Source organism: Ictidomys tridecemlineatus, chromosome 15 (assembly GCF_052094955.1).
Source record: "Ictidomys tridecemlineatus isolate mIctTri1 chromosome 15, mIctTri1.hap1, whole genome shotgun sequence".
NCBI classification, from domain to species: domain Eukaryota; kingdom Metazoa; phylum Chordata; class Mammalia; order Rodentia; family Sciuridae; genus Ictidomys; species Ictidomys tridecemlineatus.
This window is the reverse complement of record NC_135491.1, coordinates 12,048,308-12,068,627: the sequence shown is the minus strand read 5'-3', so window position 1 is coordinate 12,068,627 and position 20,320 is coordinate 12,048,308. Positions and strand designations below refer to the sequence as shown.

At 51.8% G+C, this 20,320-nt stretch overlaps 3 protein-coding genes across 28 annotated transcripts in view; 2 read left to right on the top strand and 1 right to left on the bottom strand.

Annotated features, from left to right (window-relative positions):
• Pou2f2 (POU class 2 homeobox 2) overlaps positions 1-3,289 on the top strand; it is a 76,843-nt gene extending 73,554 nt beyond the window's left edge. For 11 of the 18 annotated variants that reach the window (XM_078031973.1, XM_040278832.2, XM_040278830.2 and 8 more), the window contains one exon: positions 262-3,289. In XM_078031973.1, coding sequence (XP_077888099.1) covers positions 262-596 — 335 coding nt within the window. In that variant the 3' untranslated portion in view covers positions 597-3,289. The remainder of the gene's footprint in view (positions 1-261) is intronic. The other 7 variants (XM_040278840.2, XM_040278839.2, XM_040278837.2 and 4 more) reach the window with 1 other exon arrangement.
• Positions 3,290-9,371: 6,082 nt separating this feature from the next.
• On the bottom strand, positions 9,372-15,530 carry Znf574 (zinc finger protein 574). Of its 6 annotated transcripts, none has more exons than XM_040278823.2 (2): positions 15,406-15,530; positions 9,372-12,344 (listed from the first exon to the last, which is right to left on the bottom strand). In XM_040278823.2, the coding sequence occupies exons 1-2, from the start codon at positions 15,452-15,454 to the stop codon at positions 9,631-9,633; spliced, it is 2,763 nt and encodes a 920-aa protein (XP_040134757.1). In that variant the 5' UTR covers positions 15,455-15,530; the 3' UTR covers positions 9,372-9,630. The 6 variants fall into 6 exon arrangements, with proteins under 6 accessions (XP_040134757.1, XP_021590836.1, XP_013219670.1 ...); XM_021735161.3 differs by lacking the exon at positions 15,406-15,530 and adding an exon at positions 14,644-14,667; XM_013364216.4 differs by lacking the exon at positions 15,406-15,530 and adding an exon at positions 14,490-14,637.
• Positions 15,531-18,209: 2,679 nt separating this feature from the next.
• The window catches only part of Grik5 (glutamate ionotropic receptor kainate type subunit 5), a 63,620-nt gene continuing 61,509 nt past the window's right edge, over positions 18,210-20,320 (top strand). For 2 of the 4 annotated variants that reach the window (XR_013430755.1, XM_078031967.1), the window contains exon 1: positions 18,212-19,228. The gene's annotated coding sequence lies outside the window, so the exon portion shown is untranslated. Of the gene's footprint in view, positions 19,229-20,320 lie in introns of all 4 variants that reach the window. The other 2 variants (XM_078031969.1, XM_078031968.1) reach the window with 2 other exon arrangements.

The window sequence follows — 20,320 nt, the reverse complement described above, 5'->3', positions numbered from 1 at the left end:
AGTCCTGTCCCTCAGGGCCTTGAGCCCCCTCCCCCTGCATTTTGCTCCAGCCATGCCATCCTGCCCCTGCTCACTGCATCGCTCGCCTCTTCATCCCCATCTTGCCTTTGGGGAAGGTGTGAGGGTTGCTGATGGGGGCAGTGGGACAAATGGGGAGACAGACAGGTTGCACTGATGGGGTCACTGGGGTAGGACACTGGGAGGCGAAGGTCTCCCCTGGCCTGGTGTGCCTCCAGCCCAGCCTCTCTCTCTCCCCACCAGCCCTGGCCTCTGGTGGAACCCTGCCCCTTACCAGCCTTGATGGCAGCGGGAACCTGGTGCTGGGGGCAGCTGGCGCGGCCCCAGGGAGCCCTGGCCTGGTAACTTCGCCACTCTTCTTGAACCACGCCGGGCTGCCCCTGCTCAGCGCCCCGCCAGGTGTGGGCCTGGTCTCAGCAGCGGCTGCGGCAGTGGCAGCCTCCATCTCCAGCAAGTCTCCTGGCCTCTCCTCCTCATCCTCTTCATCCTCGTCCTCCTCCTCCTCCACTTGTAGTGAGGCGGCAGCACAGACCCCTGGAGGCCCAGGGGGGCCCGAGGCAGGGTCCAAGCCTGAGTGAGGGCCCATCATGCTTCCCCTCCCACTCCTCTGACCCTCCACCTTGGTCCCCCGCCTGGGAAGAGGGCGAGGAGGCCAGTGGTGGGGGTACATCGGGTCCTTGGAGCAGGAGTGACAAGGGAGGAAAGACCAAAAACCCAATCAACCAAAAAAAGAAGAAACTAACCAACAAAAAAGAAAACCAAAAATAATCACAACAGAAACCAGCTGCCCCAAAGGAACCAGAGGTGAAAAACAAATAAAAAAACCAAAAACAAACAAAAACCCCACAAAATCAAACCAAAAACCAGTCTCGAGCCAGACTTCAGAGTGCTCACCCTCACTGCTACGACACCAAATAAGAACCCCAGCCAGGAGCAGAGCAGCCTCCTGCAGGTCGGACCTCATGCTGCCGAGCCCTGGCTGTGGGGCAACCTCCAACCTTGCCCCCCAAGTGGGGGCTAAAGAAGGAAAAAGAGAATGTGCCAGCCTGCTGGTGCCAGCCTGCTGACCCCTGCCCCAACCCTGGGCCAGCAGAGACAGGGCACAGCCTGGGGCAGAGGGCCCTGACCCAGAACCACCCATCAAATGTTCTTTTCCAGAAGGTGAAAGAAAGGGCCTGAACAACCTTACACCAAATATTCAGTAGCTTCATCCAAAGGATGTACAGACTTTTTAGCGTTGTGCTCAACAGAATGTGTCCCTACCATATGTCCCCCTCTCCCCTGGCCCCCAGCTCTCCCCACCTGGGCAGGGGGTCTTTCTTTAGCCCTCTTCCCTCCCCCAGCCAGGGGTGAGCTCGGGGGAAGGCCCGGGGATGATTTTTCACCCTGTACCTCCCCCTTTTCCCTTTGAAGGGTGGGCTAGGCCATTTTGCCAAGTTCCAGCTCTCATAAGTCCCTCCTCAACCCTGTCACCCTTTTGTGCTCTGGAATCTACCCCTCTCCAGCCTGTGGGAAGGTGGATGTTTCAGGCAATAGGTGATGAGGTGAGGGCATTCAAGTTGTCTTTTTTTCCATCCTGTCAGTTTCCCTGAAAAAAATATTCATATTCCAGTGCCTATCCGTGGGATCCTTCACGTTCTGACATTAACCAGAAACCAAAAAGATAACTCACCTCACTCCGCCCACCCTGTGCCCCTCTGACACTGGCATATGCCTACCCTCCCCTGTCCCGACGCACACACGCACGCACCCCAGTGGTGGGTTCCTCCAGATGGCATCCCCATCAGGGTCCATGTGGCGGGGACAGTGCCATGACCTATGGTCCCCATCCAAGAGGGCGTTGTGGTGGCCACCACTCCCATGAGACCTCCACAAGTCTTTGCTGGACCCTGGGTTTGCCCAGCCCTAGACGCATCTTGATGATGGACAGAGGAGAGACGCTACTGGGAGCCACCTTGCCCTCCTGCTATTGTGGAGGCCAACAAAGTTTTGAACCAAAAAAACAAACAAACAAACAAACAAAAACCAAACAAACAATAAATTAAAACTAGAAAAAAAGAATTTATAGATATATATATATATATAAATAAATATATAAGGGAAAGAAGACAAGGACTCTTCAAGAATAAGAAGGAAGCTCGAGGTGGAGCCAAGCCCCTGCACCAGTGGTCCAGGCCTTTGGTCCCCAAGGCAGATGGAAGGATGGATGCTTCTTTCTCTTCATAAATACCTCATGGACGTCGTCTTCGGGAAAGCCGGAGGGGGACGGCTGGGGCAGGGCCTGTCCCTCAGCCAGGGTGGATGGAAGTGGGTGGGCAGGGCTGAGAGAGGGTGTCAGGGACAGGGGTGAAGAGCCCCAAACTCCTCGCCCCCCCAATCAACTGAAAAAGCTTTAAAAAAAAAAGACAGGAAAAAAAAGAAGAAAGCAAAAAGAATGGACGAAGGAAAACCAACAGTTTTCGGGTGGTTTGATTCCTCCTTTGATTTCTTTTTCTGTTATCTCCTGTCTCCTTCCTCTTTCTTGTCCTCCCTCCCTCCCTGCCCTCTCCTCTCTCTTCTCCTTTCCCTTTGCTCTTTTCTCACTTCTCTCAATCTCATTCTTTCTGTGTCTCTCCTCAAACCAAAGTGTTGCTGTGAAGGACTGGAGCCATTGAAATCAGAGTGGTCCCCGCCCCTGGCTGGGCAGGAGCAGAGGGAGGGGAGCCTGGAGATGGCCAGGTGGCCTCCATGCTTTCTGCTGGACACTCCAAAGAGAGGCAGACGGAGCCCCAGCCTCAGCGTTCTCTTTTCTTCTGTCTCCCTTCTCCCAACCGGGAAACAAAACTGTTGGGCTGGGCCACAGAGGCAGCAGAGACAGCCATCACAAGGGCCTCAGTGCCTTGTCTGGGCAGTGGTGGAGCAGCGCTTCTCCCACCCCTGGCACTAATGGGGCCTGGCACCTCTTCAGCCCATCCTTGCTAGAATGTAAGCATCTCCGATGAATCAGCTCCCTGCCCTCACCCTACCTCTGAGTTTGTCCATTTGATGTCCTGTAAAGGGCCTGGTGAAAGGACCTAAGCCCCAGCCCAGGGGTGGAGAGGGGCCAAGGGCTCCTGAATGGATAGGAAGGATGTTTGAGCAGAGCAGAATGAAAGGAATGATGACCAAAAACCCCCTCCGAGAAGACAGGCAGCATGGAAGGCATGGTGGAGATGACTCAAATGAAAGCTATGATTCTAGACCAAAAAAAGGAAAAAAAGAAAAAGAAAAAAAAAAAAAAAAGGAAAGAAAATCCAGGACTCACCACCACCCACTTCATCCTGCTTCCTCCCCATCAAGTCCCCTATTTGGGACCTCTCCCCATCCCAGCGAGTGGGGAGTGGGGCAATGAGAGAGGAGGAAGCAGGGCAGGGATGGGGCAGATGCCCTGACTTGGTGGAGGGACCCCCATGCAGCTGGGGGTAGAGGGGACCCTCCCCATCCTACCCCCACAACTTGGAAAAGAAAAACAAGAAAAAAGAAAATTCCTGGGGGGTGGGGAATAACCAAATTCCAAGCTTTAACTACAGCTGTGAAACCAAATATTGGGAAGGGGCGGGAGGGAGGGAGGGAGGGGCAGGTGAGCCCCAGGTCTCCCCCCTGGGCCCCCCTCCTCCGAGGACTCGAGATAAGGCACCAAATACCTCATAGAACTTTAATGTTAAAAAAAAAAAAAAAAAAGAAAAGAAACCAAATATCGTTGGCTGGGGGCCAGCCAGGGCAAGGGGCTGGAGTTGGAGGGAGCTAGGGCTGGGATGGTGATGGGGGAATTCCTGCCCCCCACCCCCACCTGCTCCTTCCACTCTGGCCCCCACCCCACCCCGCCTCGACTCCGGGAAACAAAACTATCTCATCGTTTTTATTTTGTGGTCTGTACAGAGCCTGTGTCCGTGTGTCTGTGTGTGAGCGAGAGAGTTGGAGAGCTGGGGAGCTTTATGTGGGGATAGGGGAGGGAGACCCCAGGCCAGGCTCTAAGCTAGCTTAGAGGTCAGATAGAGGGCCAGGGGCCTGGGCTAGAGAGGAAAGGTGAGTGAACTGGGGCAAGGGGAGCCCTCTGAATTTCCCTTCTTCCCATCCCTGACCTCCTACTTAAGGGAGGGACAGAGACTGGGTCTACTTAATGATGGGCTTTTTAATTGTGCCAAAAAAAAAAAAAAAAGATGCCAGTAACTAAACCACCTCTCTCTGTTCTCTTCTGGAGGGCAGAGTGGGGACTAGAAGTGGGAGGAAGGGGCTGGGTGTGTATGGGGGGTGAGTAGTAGGGATGGGGGCCCCAGGTCCCTGTAGAAGTTGGGGCTAAGATCAGGAGGGGGATGGTGTGAGTTTTCCACACATCTTCTCCTTGGGGAAGGCCAAGAGAATGGTCTCCAAGCCTGGCACCCTGGGAAGATTCAGAAGGAACTAATGGGGGGTGACCTCTTGACCTATTTTCTCTCACCCACCCTAACCCCAGGGTGCCTCTCTCTTCCTCTAGCCCAGGGTAGGGGGAATTGAGTGAGAGTGAGACAGACTGAGCAAGATTGAGACACGCGGGCCCCCACCAGTCTCAGTGGGAAAGGCAAGTGCGAGAGATAAAGGCCTCCAAGAGAATAAAGAAACAAACCAAAGATTTAACCATTAAAAAAAAAAAAAACCCACAGACAACTCCGCTACCTTTTTATACGTTGGGAAAAAAAGTGAAAAAAAAAAATTTAAAATAAAAACTAAAAAAAAAAAAAAAAAAAAATACACAAAAACTCCGAGCCGCAGTTCCCTCTTGCGGTTTAAACTTTGACCTCAACAGTCTCCAAAGCAAGACGATGATAAGAAAGGAGAGAAAAATAAAAAATAATGTATATTTTTAAGTATTTGTCCTTGAGATGTTAGCTCCTCGCCAAACAAACAACAACAAAAGGAGCAAAAATTTCAGAGAGAAGTGTTGCTGGGATGGAGACAACAATTTACTATGTCTGTGACCCCTCCCCCGCCTCCCCCCCCCTTCCTTTCCTCCAGCCCTGCCGCCTTTCCCCCAACCTATCCTCCAAGACCAGGGGCTCAGTATTTATTTATGTAATTGCAGGGTAACTGGGAGCCTCTCTTGACAACTTGTAGAGGCCTCTGGATCATGGTGGGATGAGGAAAGGGCAGGGTGTCTTTAGGGAAAAGCAAGGTCCTAATCTTTGAGCAGCTCTTCTCACTTCCCTCTGGCCTCTTATCCCACTGCTGCCACCATTACACCCCGATTCAGGACTGCACTAGGGGAGGGTGACCACCCCACTTTGTAAAGATCTGATTGGCTGAGCCCTTTTTGGGGTGGGTGTCTCACCTAATTGGGTGGGAGACTTGGAAAGGTGGCAAGTAGTGGTCACAGGAGACCGAGTGGCATCCAAAAATTGAGTAGACTCTGGAGTACACCTGCCTTTCCTCCATCCCCCCAAGTGAACCCCCTTTTCAGTTCTCTGACCCCTGTGTTGGTAGCCCTCCTCTCCCATCCTTTACCCTTTCCCTGTCTCTTCTCGTGGTAGCGGGTTAGCGTTTCAGTGTTCTTAACTCCAATCTGCTTGTTCATTGTACAATGTGCTTCTTTTAAGGCCCCATTTTTGTAACTTGAGTGTGTCATTCATCTGAACAACAAACATCAAAAAATTAAAAATTAAAAACTGTACAGAAAGAAATGATGCCTGCTCTCCCTTGGTCTTCTGACTGTGCTGGGAAGGGTGGTGAAGAAATGAGGGTATAAGGGTAGGGATGGTAATGTGGGGAGGGAGAGTTTTACTTCTGTACAAATACTGAATGTTCAGAAGGCCCGAACAAAATTGTTTACCAGTCAGAAAACTAAGTCCTGGAACTTAGGCTGAATTCAAAATTCAGTTCTGCCATTTTATGGATATGACCTTTAATATGTAACTTTCAGTGTTCTTGTCTATAAAACAGATAATACCTATTTCATGGGGCTGAGAGAATTAAATGAGATGGTATAAGTAAAGCGCTTAGGACAGACAACACTGTCAATAAATCTGACAGCAGTCAATAAATGAGAACTATAACAAAACCAGGGACCAGCAAGTACTTACCCACCTCCATCCCTGGATGCTTCCCCAGAAGACTTTAAAGCTCTTTTAAAACTAGTTGATTTTGATGTTGTTTGATGGTACAATGTACATACCATCCTTCTTCCTTTTTAGAGGGACATTAAATATAATTTATTCAAATTCTTCGCCTATCTTGAATAAGTCATAGGCAGGAACTATAGCTTCACAGGCCAAGCCTGGGCTGACTTCTAGAATTCACCATTGAAAATCAGAAGTGGTCTTAACACTCTGCTTTCTCACAAAAATATACCGAGAAAGCTATTGGGGTTTTCTTGTCACTGAATTATCATCTGATGTCTGTGTGGCATACAGGTGCTGGGATTCCAAATCCAGTAGCAAAGGGTAGGGAAAGAAGGAAATGGAAAGGAGAAAAGACTGGATGAGGGGTTTAATAATTTAGTAATGAAGTATTAGCGATGCATCATTTTGGCAAGATTAAAAGAAAAGCGAGGGATATAGCTCAGCAGATTAGTGCTTGCCTTGCATACACAAGGCCCTGGGTTCTGTTCCCACCACAGCAAAAAAGAAAAAAAAAAAAAAAGAAAAAAGTCAAGCAAGCTCCTCTCCAACTCTTAATTAAATCAGCAGGATAGGAACTTCAGGATAGTGTGCTGAGGAGGATCTTTTGGTGCAGGCTCCAGCATTCAGAGTGGTACAGTCAGAACCATGCAGGTCATCTTGTGACAAGCAGACGGCACACCAGAGCACCCTTCAGAGTTTGCCACTTGTCCTGAAGCCTCAAATGTGTCCACCTGTAGCCCAGTGAATGTGCCCAGTTTATGTACATGCCCCACCTTCTAGTTACATTTGGGCCTACTCTTGTTAAGAGCATATTGGGTACCGAGTGTGATGGTGCACATCTGTAATCCTGGCTACTTGGGAGACAGAGGTATTACAGGTTCAAGGTCAGCCTGGGCAACAGAGTGAGACGTTTTCTCAAAATAAAATAAAGGCTGAGGATATGTTTGTCTAGCATGTGCGAGGCCCAGGGTTTAATAAGACCCTAGTACTGTGGGGGAAGAAAAGAGAACACTGGGTACTAGAGGAGCAGTGTTCGGTTCTTTTGACTATTTGACTTCCATTCCAAAATAGTCAATGCAAGTCTCTTGTTAAGGGCCTCCAAGCCGCTCTCATCAGAATTGGTGTGTTCACCAATAGATTTGGTGTTTGACCCTAGATTTGCTTGCTGGGTCCAAAACTCAGAAGGAATTGCCCAACAAATCATTGTGGAGTTTGAGAACCTTTGCCAGTCCAACTCGAACACCAACATCCAACAAGTAGTCAGTACTGCCTTTTTTTAAACAAAGGTTCAACTGAACAGCATCTGAGTTTCAGCAGGGTGATGGGGAATAATACTTTCCCGGAATTTGTTCGCAAACTTTGTTTGCATGGGTAAACTTTTCTTATGTGTAAGCTTTTATTATAGGCTCCAGAAAATAATAATAAAGGACAATCACCCTATCATCATAGTTGTTATTCTGTTTAAAGCTTTTTTTTTTTTTTTGGTCTGTGGTCAACCAGTACTTTTTTTCTCCATTCCTTTTTGTTATTGTTTTGGGGGTGAGGGGTGGAGAGCTACCAGGGATTAAACCCCTTAGCACTTGACCACTAACCCTCATCCCCAGCCCTTCTTAGTTTTTGAGACAGGCTTCACTAAATTGCTGAGGCTGGCTTTGAACTTTTGATCCTGCCTCATCCTCCAAAACTGTTGGGATTATAGGCATGCACCACTGTACTCTGCCCATTTTTTTTTTTTCCTTAATTCAGCCTGCTGTCTGGTTTTGCAAGGATGAATCTTTCTAAGCACTTATTTGATACTACTTTCAGGATATTATAGCACCTCAGGAGTGCAGTTCAGGAAACATTATGGGTAATTATGGGGACCTGGCATGATCGTCTACAATGATTCAAATCCTTCCTATAGGATATGCAATATGAAGATGATATCCATGATCAACATATCATAGTGGGAAACAACTACTTAACAGAACTGCTCTTTATTAGGTGCTTTTAGGACATCAAATGATGAGTACATTTTTAAAAAATTAACTATTTTGTAAAAAAGCTAATGTGTTAGAAAAGCAGTGGAATTAGAAGATCTGACTTCTAGCCCTTCTTACCTCTAACTGCCTGTGTGGCCTTGGTAACCCCTCTGAGCCTTCCTCTCAGCTGAGCAACAGATTAAACCTCTGATCTTCAAATGACATCCTAGGGCCTCGATGCCCAGAGAGCCAAAGGTCTGAAGAGAATAGAATATCAGGGATGCTTACTGGGCAGGTCCTGGGCCTCCCATTCCCAGAATTTCAATATAGCTTTTCTTTCTACTTCTGTATTGGGGTTCCAAATTAAGAATTCTTTCCAACAGAACTATCTGGAGACATCTCAGGAGGTGGCATCTTAGAGGCAAGGCTGGCATAGCAACTGAGCACGCTCCATTCTCTTGTCTCTACCACCTTCCCCCAGTTATGTAAAAGGAAATAGAGTGAAAAGTATATGGATGATTAAGCTAAATGAAACCTGACTTAAATTCAAGCTCTGCTCTGTCTGGTTTGAACTGACCTTGGGGAAGTTACCTCAATGCTTATGACTTTAGACACCTTCCCTGCAAAAATGTTCTCTTTACAGGACCAGTATAAATGTTATGCAAAATAATGCAATTCACAGATAACTAGACATTCTAAAACTGGGAAGCCACCCCAGCACTGCCTCTTCCCCCACAAAATGTATTGGTTGAGCCATAGTCTAACTCCAGGAGTGCAACCTCCTCTTATGCTTCTTCCTACCCCAGTGACACATTATTCACAATCTTATCCAATTCCACAGCTGAGTCTGACCTCAGGAACCACCCTGCTTTACTGTCCCAGAAATATGCCCAACCTGAGTTTACCCTTAGGAACCCTATGAGTAAACCAGATGGCCTTGGGCGATATGGGCCACATCGGGCAAGAAGTGAAGGGACAGAGGCTGGTAAGAATCTAAGGATTTCTCCAAACATTCCTAACCACTAGCAGAAAAGATCTGAGCATTTTCTGCAGGGCTGTGGGGACCTCCAGTGGCAAGAAAGTCATGTTACCTCCCTTTAACACTAGAGAAGTTCCTGCTCTGGGCGCCATGCCTATAGACCCTTTAATCCAGCAAATGTTCAAGAAGAGCTCCTACTACCCGCTAAGCCCTGTACTGGGTTCTGGGAATGTAGGCATAGTCAGACCTAGTACTAGGCCCCAACTCCCAAATTCCATTCTACACAGCTAGGCCTGACAAAAACACGTTTAACTCAGTCTTTATTGACTCTTTTACTTCGGGGTCACCAATGCTAACGGGTGGAGGGTTGTGGGGGCACCTTTATGCATGTCAAGGACCCCAGAGCATCCCCTTAAGAAAAGAGAATCCAGTTTCAGAACTTACACAGTGGCAGGGAGGGAAAAGAAAAAGGGGCACAGTATGTACAGAGGTTTAAGGGGATGCTGGAAGAGGGCCTTTAGCAACAAGGCATGGTGGTGCTAAAACGGGAAACAGGGTAGAATCAGCCACTGATCTGGACCCCTTCGGCCTCAGCCAGAGGGTATATCTCAATGGCCTCTACCAGGGGCAGTGCCTCTACTGCAGACTCCATCACAGCTAGTCCAACAGCTGCTTCTGCCTCTGCCAGCTGTTGCCGCACAGCTGCCTGATGCTGCTGCTGGTGGGTCTTGCGATGCTTCCAGAGATTGGAGAAGGAGCGGTAGCTCTTGCCACAGTCGGGACAGGAGTAGGGTCGTTCACCTGTATGGATGCGGCGATGTTCTGCCAGGCGCATGGAGATGGCAAAGGCCTTGCCACACACTTCACAGGCAAAGGGCCTCTCACCTGTGTGCAGGCGCCGATGGTCTTTCAAGTGGGTACTCTGACGGAAGGCCTTGCCACAGTCTGGACATGGGTATGGTCGCTCTCCTGTGTGGATACGCCGGTGTACTTGCAATGATGTCTCTGTGCTGAACAGCTTCTTGCACTCACTGCACTCTAGGCCCCGGCGTCGGGCAGGCGCTGAGGAGGCTGTGGTGGCAGTACCTCCAAGGGTTGCTGGGGAGGCAGCAACTGGGGCGCGAGTGGCTCTTGGAGCCCGAGGAGCTGGGGGCTCCTTAGCCAGGACCTCTCCAGGTCCAGCAGCTGCATGGGCCGCCTCATGTGCCTGCAGCCGAGCAGCTGAGCCCACTTTCTTGCCACAGGTCCCACACTCGAAGCGACGTGGGGCCTGAGCAGCAGCAGCTGCACAACGGTGCTCTCGAAGTCGCAATGAGGAGGGGAAGGCAGCCCCACAGGAGGGGCAGCGATGAGGCTGGCGCCCAGCATGGGCCACAAGTTGGTGCACCTCCAATAGCCGGCGCAGCAAGAAGGAGCGGGGACACTCACGACACTTGTATGGGTACTCGCCTGTGTGGTGGTAGCGGTGCATAAGCAGGCGGTATGGGCGGTGAAATCGTACCCCACATTCCTGACAGCGGTAGGGGAAGTGCTGGGCATGCACCAGGCGGTGCTGCCTCAGTGTGGAGCTTTGCGTGAAAGCCTTGCCACAATCCCCACAGCGGTAGGGTCGTTCCCCGGTGTGTGTAAGTCGGTGGCGCGCCAGATTGGCAGGTGAATTGAAGGGTTTGGAGCAGTCAGGACAGGGGAAGGGTCGCTCTCCTGTATGTGTGCGCAAATGGTTACGCACATGAGACTTCTTCTTGAACATCTTGCCACAAATACTGCATTTATGGCGCCGCTCCAGCCTGTGCACAAAACGCTGGTGCCGAGTCAGCTGTAAAGCTTTACCAAATTCACGGCTGCACAGGAGGCAGCGGTAGGTACCTGGGGCAGCAGGCCCTGCTGAGCTCTCCTCAGACACAGGCGGCTCTGGGGCCTCTGGCTCTCCAGTCTCTGCTGGGGCTGGCTCAGGAAAACCAATGACAGGCTCCTCTGGTGGGACTGGTGTCGTGGGCAGAGGGACACCCCCTGCTCCATGGGTACGCCTGTGATAAAGGAACTTGGTGAGGTTGACAAAGGTTTTCCCACAAGGACACGAATGCAGAGGATTTGGGGTATGAGCTCGCCGGTGGGCTAGGAGGAGGGCCTCTGTGCCAAATGCCAGGCCACAGTCTACACATAGGAAGTGGGACTCACTGCTGTGGTCTCCAAGATGCTGGTCCAGGCTAGAAGGGCTAGGGAAGACACGACTGCACAGGGGGCACTTAAAGACACCTTCCCGGTGACTCCGCAGGTGCTGCTGTAGCTGGTGAGGTGAGAGAAAGAGCTGATCACAGGCTGAGCAAAAGAGCTCTTGGGTGGCTGCCCCACCTGGCTCTCCACTGTTGTTCCTTCGGGCCCTTCGCCCCCGGCGATCGCGCCCAATTGCTTCTCCATTACGTAGCTCATAACTGTGGTCAGAAGCTGGCAGAGGGTCAGGTTGAGACACAGGCACCTCTGCAGGTGATGGGGTCAGAGTCTCCTGCTGTAGGGCAGGCTCCTCAGGCTCTGCGGCAGGAGCAGGAAAATGGGTAGCCTGGTGCTCCAGGAAGTCAGCTGGAAGCTGGAAGAGCTGGGAGCACTCAGAGCATTTGTAGAGTAGTAGTTCCACCTCAGTCACTACCTCGGTGGTGGTGGCAGCTGCAGATGGGACAGCAGCCCCTTCCCCTCCCTCTTCTGCTTTTCGGTAGGAATGTTCTACAGCCACTCGTGCCTGGCCCACAGGGGGCCCTAGGACAACTGGGGACCCTAAGACAACTGGGGCAGGAGACTTGGTGGGTGTGGCCCGAAGATGTGTCTGCCGGTGGCTCAGCCAGAGTTCCTGGCTGGCAAAGAGAGCCTTGCAATCTATACACTCATAGTGTATGGTGCTGGAACTCAGTGGGGGCACCTTGGGTGGTGGCTCAGCTGGCACTGCCTCCTGTGGTGTCATCATCTTCAGGTGCAGCTCCTGGTGCTCCAGGAGCTGGCTGGGTGACATCAGCAGTTGCCCACACTCTAGGCACTGGTACTGGCTCTCCTGTACTAAGGTCTGATAGAGGCCTGTGCCTGAAGCTGCTTCTGTGGCCACAGTGACTCCAGGGTCAGCCACACCCACCAGCTCAAAGTGTTGCTGGGGTACATGGGAGTTCTGGTGCACAAGCACCTCCTCCAGGGATCCATAGAGCTGGTTGCACTCAGAGCAGACATAGCGGTGCTCAATGTATAGGACTGTCTCCTCTGATTCCTCAGTCATTGCAACAGTAAGGCCCTGGGCTGTAAGAGGGGAGAGCAGGGTCAAATCAGCTCTTCCTAGGGACACTTCTTTCCCTTTATCACCCCTACCTTCTATTATCTTAAAACTATTTCCTCTCCTAACTTCTTTCTTTGATTTTTCTACTCCAACTTCCCTCCCTAACAATGCTTCCTTTCCTGAACACACAAAATGAAAACACCAAGTGCAAAACCTTCCCAGCAGTCCCTTCCCAGGGTCCACCCCAAGTCTCATCTCTCAATTGAATCACATAAAAATTCACCCACCAAATCCTTATAACCTGTCTAATCCCTCCATCTTCCATTCCTCATAGCAGGACCCATGGCCCAACCCATCACACAAGAACCTGTCTCCACTTAGATCTCCTTCCATTGATCCCTTATAACTCACATTACCCTTGCTAAGGTACTCAGGAGAATCTTCACATAGGCCTTCACTACCTGTTTCTCCTGGCTACACCGTTCTGGGATAGATAGGACTCTGTTCTATCTCCCAGGTTCTCAGACCACTTTTTATACCCAGATCACTCAAACTGCCCCAGTGACCTGCCACTCCACTTTTGGCACCCTTACATGACATAACCCCTCTCTTTTACACACACCCCTGTTAAGCACCAACTCTCCCTCTGGTGCCAGATTCCTCACATCAAACTATCCTTTCCCAATCAAATGTTCTCACATCAGCCTAACCCATCTCCACATCCAGACTTTTTCTACCTTAACCACTTCCTCACAATGCCCAGACCCCTCTGCTTGAACTGAAAACTTCAACAAATCAAGGTCCTTTCCCACACCTAACCCCTTATCCAGAACAGCCAGACTCTCAAAAAAAAAAAAAAAAAACCTCTTCTCTGTAACAAGTGTATAATTCTAAGACCCTCTCCGAACCCAGATCCCCTCTTCACATTGATTTAAACCCCTCTTCTTCATACACAGCTACCCAAATTCATCCTTGGTGCCCATATTCCTTCAAATGAACCTAAGTCCCTCTTCTTTGCATAAATGCCCAGGTCAACCTTAACCTATTCCAGGAATTCCCAAACACCTACTTCACATTAACTTAATTTTTCTTCTTTGTAAAAAGATTCCCCAACTCTGTAACTCAATCCAGAAATATTCAGACTACCCTTCCTAATGGCTCAAACTCCTTTCCCACACAGCCCTTCCACAGACAAATCCTCTTCAGGGATATGCAGACCCCCCATAACCACTCTAACCTGGAAGACAAACCCCTTCACATCCAAATCCTTCTCACCAGGATACTACTATGGAGATACCTAGATTTCTAATTATCAATGTAGCATCTTTCCCATCACAAGGATATCCAAACCACCCTCTCTTTAGCACACAGATCTCTCTCATCACATCACCCCCCAGGGTTACCCAAAACACATTTTCACCTTGGCCTAGTTACCCATACTAAAAGCAAATGAGCGAACAAAAACTACCTCCCTTCAGTGCATTCTAGGGACACTCAGACACTTTCATATGAACATACCCTTTGTACAAAGGCCCCTCTCAACCCTTTTCAAGGGTATCATCCCCCACATAATGTCCCACCACATTGGCTGATTCTTCACATGTGGATCTCTTCCTCAAGTCTAAATTCCCCTTAAAAGAAGAATATTCTTTTCCTAATACCTTTTTACACCAAGTTCCCTTTCACTGCCCTAATTCTTTCCAGACGTAACTAGATTTTGCCCCCAGGGTTAACTTAATCACCTCTTTCCTCATGCTCTAACCCCCCTACCCCGGGCACCAAAAAGCCCTCTAACCGCCCCCACTTGGGTCCAGTACTCGTCCCACGACCCAAGTCCTTTTCCCCGATACCCCGTGGAGCCTAGGAGCCCTCCTCGGCGTCAGCACTAAGGCCGCTTCTTCCCTCCCAAGTCCCCACCGGCCCGAACCCTCAGCCCCGCCCCGCCCCTCCTCACTCAGCCCTGCACACGACTCTAGTCCCCTTCCCCACCCGCCACCCTGTCCCGACTCATCCTAGCCGCCCGCGTGCCCCGCGGCCGTTGGTGCCATTCCGCCCTCACCGCCCTGCGCGCGCCCCTTCGGGCCCTCACTGCGCAAGCCATGACGAGAACAGGCCGCGGGGGAGGGGTGGAGGCCAGGCCGGCCCTCCGCGCGCCCGCTGGCACTCACCCACCTCCGCCGTCTCGTACGCCCGGGGAAGGGGCAGCGGCTCTTCTTCCACAGCTACCCTAGCGCGGCGCCCTCTCTAGCTCCCGCCGTCGCCTCTCGCCTGCTCCGCAGCCTCACTCTCGCCCCAAGCCACCCTCAGCAACGCCCCTCCTACCTTCCTCCACGGTTGCCGCACAGACGGCACCACGCGACCAATTATCGCCTGCCTGGCTCCGGCCTTTCTGCCAATCGACGCTCTCGTCTCTGAGGCTCGGGCCAATAACGAGGTGGATCTGGATGCCCCGTAGCTCCCAACCAATCCTCTCGCTACGTTCCCTCGACACCCCTCCCCACGACCGGGTTTGTAGTGACCGCCCCCTTAGGCCTCCAGGAGGTTGCTCCTCCTCCACCTCCTTTTCGGCTCCGCCTCTGACTGCTCGAAAGGAGAGCGCTGAGCCGAGGGCAGCGCGATGACGTCAGGAGGGGCGCAAGGCCGCGGGCGCCATCTTGGCGGCACTGGGCGGGAGTCAGCGTTGGGATTGAGGAGAAAATCTGGGCAATTGAGGCATAAAATCCCCCGGAAGGCGGAGGCAGGGGAATTGAGGCTCAGATACTCTCGAGGACCAAAGGAAGAAAGTCAAATGCCAGTCAGCGGGAGGGAAGAGGGGAAATTAGAGCGTCCATCATATGGAGGGGGTTTAAAAATTGAAACCAAGGCACCAGGCTCTATTTTATTAAACAGGGAGTGAAGGCAGGAAGGAAGGGCGGGGAAGCTAAGAGACGGGATAGAGACGAACACGAAATGTTAGAAAGGAATGGAGGGTGGGTAGCTTAGGGTAAAAGGAAAACAAAGGCCCCAGAAGGAAATGGGAAATGGAGAAAAAGAAGAGGGTCAGGAATTTACGTTTGAAGAAATGGAGTGTGGAGGGTAGAGTACCTGAGCACAATTCGGGCATGAGCCTGGAGGAGATGAACCGATAGCGCATGGACTCAGGGAGGACGGATCCCTATGTGTCTGAGGGATTCTGCCCATCTCTGTTCACCTTCCCTTGTGGCCCTCCAGATCTTGAGAGCAAGTTGCTTCAGCACTGTTAAAAAAAAAAAAATGTTTTTAGGTGTTGGGGGTGCACGCTCAGTGGTACAGTGTTTGTCTTCCATGATCAAAGCCCTGGGTTCAATCCCCAGCACTGCAAAAAAAAAAAAAAAAAAAAAAAAATCAGAGGGCCCTCTGAATCTGAGGTGGGGGAACTGGAAGATAGAGTTGGTCAAACCTCTCCTCCCTACCCTTTCCCATTTCTCAGATGAATAAAGTCAGACTTGGGTCTTTTCCCCCATCTGAGGCCAAAAAGCTAGTAGGGGATTGAACACCAGAAAATCTAGGTCTCATTCTTCAGTCACTACCTTTGCTTTGCCTTTATCAGTCTTTTAACTGGGTGCCCTAACTTTCCACTAATCTCTCTAACACCAGGCCCACGTGGTTAAACCAGTATGTTTGGACTGACATCCTGGCCCAGCCACTTCCTTGCTGTGAATTCCCTTGTGTCTCAGTTTCTTCATCTGTGAAATGGGTCTAAGAACAGCCTCTGTCTCAGTTGTTGAGAGGCATGGAGTAAAATCCAAATAGGAGTTAGTTTTTATTAGTGTCTCAAGGAGCTTAATAATAATAGCCAACATTTCCTGTGTTAGAATGTGCTAGGAATTATACTCAGTGCTTTCCATGCATTATTTAGTTTAATCCTCTGAACAATCCTCAGAGGGAAAAACTGTTATCCTGAGTTATCCTCAAAGAAACTGAGGCCCAGAGAAGTTAAGTAACCTGTCCAAGTTCCCATAATTAGGAAGAGACAGCCAGTATTCTAAGCCAGGAGTTGATCCCACCCAAAGTTTACAATTTTTTTTTAATGAAGTAGTCTTTAATAATAAGCATAATACTAGAATTGGTCAAGCTTCCATATCTAATCACCTATTTATAGAAAATACAATATATAGAGGGACAAGCATTTATAAGACAATTGGGGAACAATCTTGGGCCCACTGCACCGAAGGCTGAAGGTTTGTGACTGCATGTTGAATGGCTGGACTAAGAAGTAGAACAAAGAAGTTGACTAAAGTTAGGGCCTGCAAAGGTTCTTACGTCAGGCTGGATTTGCCCTTAGGGTGAAGTCATCTAGGGTGGGAGCCTGAGAAGTAGAAGTTAGGCTCAGCCTTTGATAGGCTGTCTGCCCTTGGACAGGTTTTTGCTCCTACAGAGACCTCCTTTACACTTGAAAGTCTGAGAGTCCAGTGTAGTTTTTCAGGCCCCTTTCTGCTAGAACCTTCTTGGATTTTTTTTTTTTTTTAACTTTCTCGTGTTGGTTAGGACCTTTTGGACTATATAGGAGCAAAAAGAGGTCTGGTTAGACATTCTGGAAGTGACACACCAGACCAGGACTTCAAGAACAGTGTTTAGAGAGAATAGATATTCTTTGTTGATATTGCTACATGAGCAAAGCCAAGAGGCAGGTATGAGTCTGGGCCTCAGACCTGGCTAAGAGTAGGTTAGGAAAGTCATAGGTGCTGCCCAAGTTGAGTGAGGAGGTGTGTGCAGAGTTGTTAGTCCAATGTCACATGTATGTTGGGGATGCCACACATGGCAGCTGCAGAGCGCTCCCCATGCCAGGCCTGAGTGTGGTCTGAGAATTGCCACGTGCCCAGTTGTGTGTGCGAGGCAAGCGGTCACATGCTGAGGGCCGCACGTGAGCGTGTCACTGTCTCCTCCCATCACGAGCATGGGGGTGGTAGTGAGTCACGGGCTCAGCCTTCAGCGCCAACTGTCATGTTCCTTCCCCCAAAATTTCACCCCCCACCCAGCCGTGCACCACCCACCCCCACTCCAAGATCTGTGGAGATTCTCTCTTCCATCCCCCTCCCCAGCTAGGTTCCTTTGAGAGGCAGCAGCGGCTCCCTGGGAGGGAGGGAGTCTCCCAGCTCTGGCTGTGCCCTCCACTCCCTGCTCTTGTGTTGTGCCCCTTTCCCAAAGCTTCTTTGCTCTGGTGACTGGAGAATGAAGCCCTCTTCTTCCTACCCACTCATCTTTATGGATCCCAAAGACTTCTGTATGTGTTATCAAGAATTCCCACACCCGAACCCATTTCTTCCCTTCATGGGGGCTCTTTCTCCATGACTGGCCACTCTTGCCTCAGTGGGCCTTTTGCATCTATGAGCCAAATCCTTGTCTCTTTTGGGTCCTCTGGTTTCTGTGTCACCCCCCACCCCCATTATCGTGCCCTCCTCCCACATTCTTGTCCCTCTCCTGTTCCTGTGGTCTGCTTCCTTATTCCCTTTCCATGGACTGAGGAGTTTTCTGTTTCTTGTCCTATGAGCCCATCTCTCTGGATATTGATGGCTGCCTTTCTCTTTTTCTGCATTTTTCTTCATCTCTGTAGCCCTCGCTCCATCTCCATGGCCTTCTCCCCAAGTCTCCCTGCTACCTCTCTTCTCTGTGGGCTCCCGTACCTAGGGCTGCCTAGGCAGGGCGGTGGCATGGTGTGGTAGAGGGGGTGGCCTGGGGGTGGGCCCTCCATCCAATGCAGCTCCTTCCTCTCATCAGCATTCTTCTCGCGGGGCCCCCCAGCCCAACCAATGCGAGCTCCCCCTCCCCCGAGTCCCCTCCCTCCCTTCTTGCTCTCTGCCTCCTCCCTCCCTTCCTCCTGCCTGCCCTCCTCCCTGCCTCCCTCCTTCCACCAACCGCCCCCCCCCCAGCACTCCAGGACCCAGCGAGGGCGGCGGGCGGGCGGGCAGGCAGGCGGCGGCCTCAGAGGGGAGAAGGAGCGGTGGCGGCGGCCAGCAGCAGGGAGGCAGGCCCAGCTGGGGACACAGAGCCGGCGGCTGCTGCTTCTCACAGGGGACCAGGAGTCCGTGGCCAGGCCCTCCCACCGAGGCCCTGGGAGGGCCGCCCCCGGGACACCCCACCTCCGCCTTCCTCTTCCACCTGCTCCTCTCCATTCTCCCTCCCTGCTCCTCTTCATCCTCCTCTCCATCCTCTCCTCTCTTCTCCTCTCCTCTTCCCCATCTCTCCACCTCATCTGCCCCCTGCTCGCTCTCCGCCGCCAGCATCCCATCCTCCCCATCCCCTCTACTGCCTGCCTTTCCAGGCCCCCAGCATGTTTTTCCCACTGGGGCTGAGGGCTTGAGGACTTCAGGCCCCAGCCTCATCCAGGGCAGGGCCAAGGCTCTGGGGGGAGGGGGGGACGGGGGCGACCCCCTCCCCCCCATCAAGCCCTCCCCTCCCCCACTTCTCCCGATGGCCAGCTTCCTTTTCTCCACCCAGTCCTCGCCACCCCCTGTGGCCCCCCCAGGCCGGCCAGGCTAGGGGAGGGGGCGGGGGCCCTTTCCCGGGCCGGCTTCCCCCTCCCCCGGCTTTGCCTGTGTCCCCCTCCCTTCCGTTTTCACCTTCCTCTCTTCCTTTCCTCCCTCCTTCCCCTCCATTTGCTCCTTCCCCCTCTCCTCTCTCCCCTTCTCTCCTCCATTTTCTCCTTTCCCCTTCCTCCCCTCCTGGCCCGCCCTCTCCTTTTCCACCTGTCCTTCCTCCCCTTCCTTGGGAGCCACCAGTTTGGATTAGTTGGGGTCCACAGCCGGCGGCGGGGGAGGGGGCCCTGTGAACTGCCCTCTCCCCCTGCCCCAGCCACACCACCACCCAGCACCAGACCATCTCCTGATTGTCGCTCCTCTGTCGTTCCTCGGGCCTCGAGGGAGCCCAGCCCTCCGTCCCACCAGGATCCGTGAGTGTCTCTGCAGGGCGGGGATTGGGCTGGGTCCTGGGTCCTGGAAGGCTGGGCTCACTGGCCACCTAATAGGGTCCTCACATTCCCTGTTCTCCAGACAGCAAGGACCCTCCCTCACTAGGGGCCTGCTTCATGCCCTCCATCTCCCTAACCTCCCTTCACCATGTCCTTTTCTCACCCCTACTTCTGGATACACAGTTCACACCTGCCCCAGTCCCCCACTTCCTGAGGTCCTGTGGGGTTGGCCAGCTCTTACCTGTGGTGTCTCACTTCTCTGGGGTTTCTGGCAGGTCCCTGCCCCCACCCCCTTCACCGATCTTTGATCCCGTCCCAGACCAGCTCCTACTCTCACTCTGTTTCAGTGCCCTCCCTACCCACCCCTGTGCCTGCCACACGCCCTGTCGCCCTGTCCCCATCTTATCTGCCTATTCCACCTCATATCTCTTGGAAATGTCTTTCTGTTTTTGTTTCCACTTCATGTGTCTCTTGGGCCTCTATCTGACTCTGCCCAACTTCTCTCTCCTTTGCTATTAGCCTAAGCCTGTATTGTTGGGTCTCTGTTAGTGGTCTCTGTCAGAAGTGCCCAGGCCATCCTAGCTATCTTTCCACTTCTCTTTCTGTTCTTTGCCTCCTTTCTCTCTCCAGCTCTGAGCTCGGGACTTGAGGTTTGGAGGCTGTTTTCTATCTCTTACTTTTTGCCTTCCCTCCTTCAGACCCACTCTGTGTACCCAGCCCCTCTACCTACTCCCTAGCCGCCTCTGCTCCCTGATTGCTGGATGGTTCTGCTTTTCGGCCCTGAGCCCTCTCTTCTCACTTCTGTTTTTCCCTGCTTGGCCTTTCTGCTCCCATCCCTACCCATGCCTGGGGGCTTGCATCCCCTGGGATCTTTTCACCCCCACAACCATCCCTAAGCGTCTCCTGCTGGATGTGCCTGTGTTAGGGGGAGCTGCCTCTGCCACTCCAGGCACATTTATTCTTCCTCTCTGCCTCAGTTCTTTCCTCCTGACTCTTTTTTACTCTCTCTCCTGTTGTCTGTGAGTCCATCTCTTTCCCTGTGTGCTTCTCCCTCATGCGTTTCTTTCTCACTTC

What these genes read in the sequence shown, in the direction of transcription:
- Znf574 (XM_021735160.3), bottom strand. Translation starts at nt 13,906, where the DNA reads ATGTGGTGGGACATTATGTGGGGGATGATACCCTTGAAAAGGGTTGAG. An exon ending in GAGGGGCCTTTGTACAAAGG is followed by an intron (nt 12,345 to 13,839) that starts GTATGTTCATAT and finishes CCCCTCTTACAG; the next exon opens with CCCAGGGCCTTACTGTTGCA.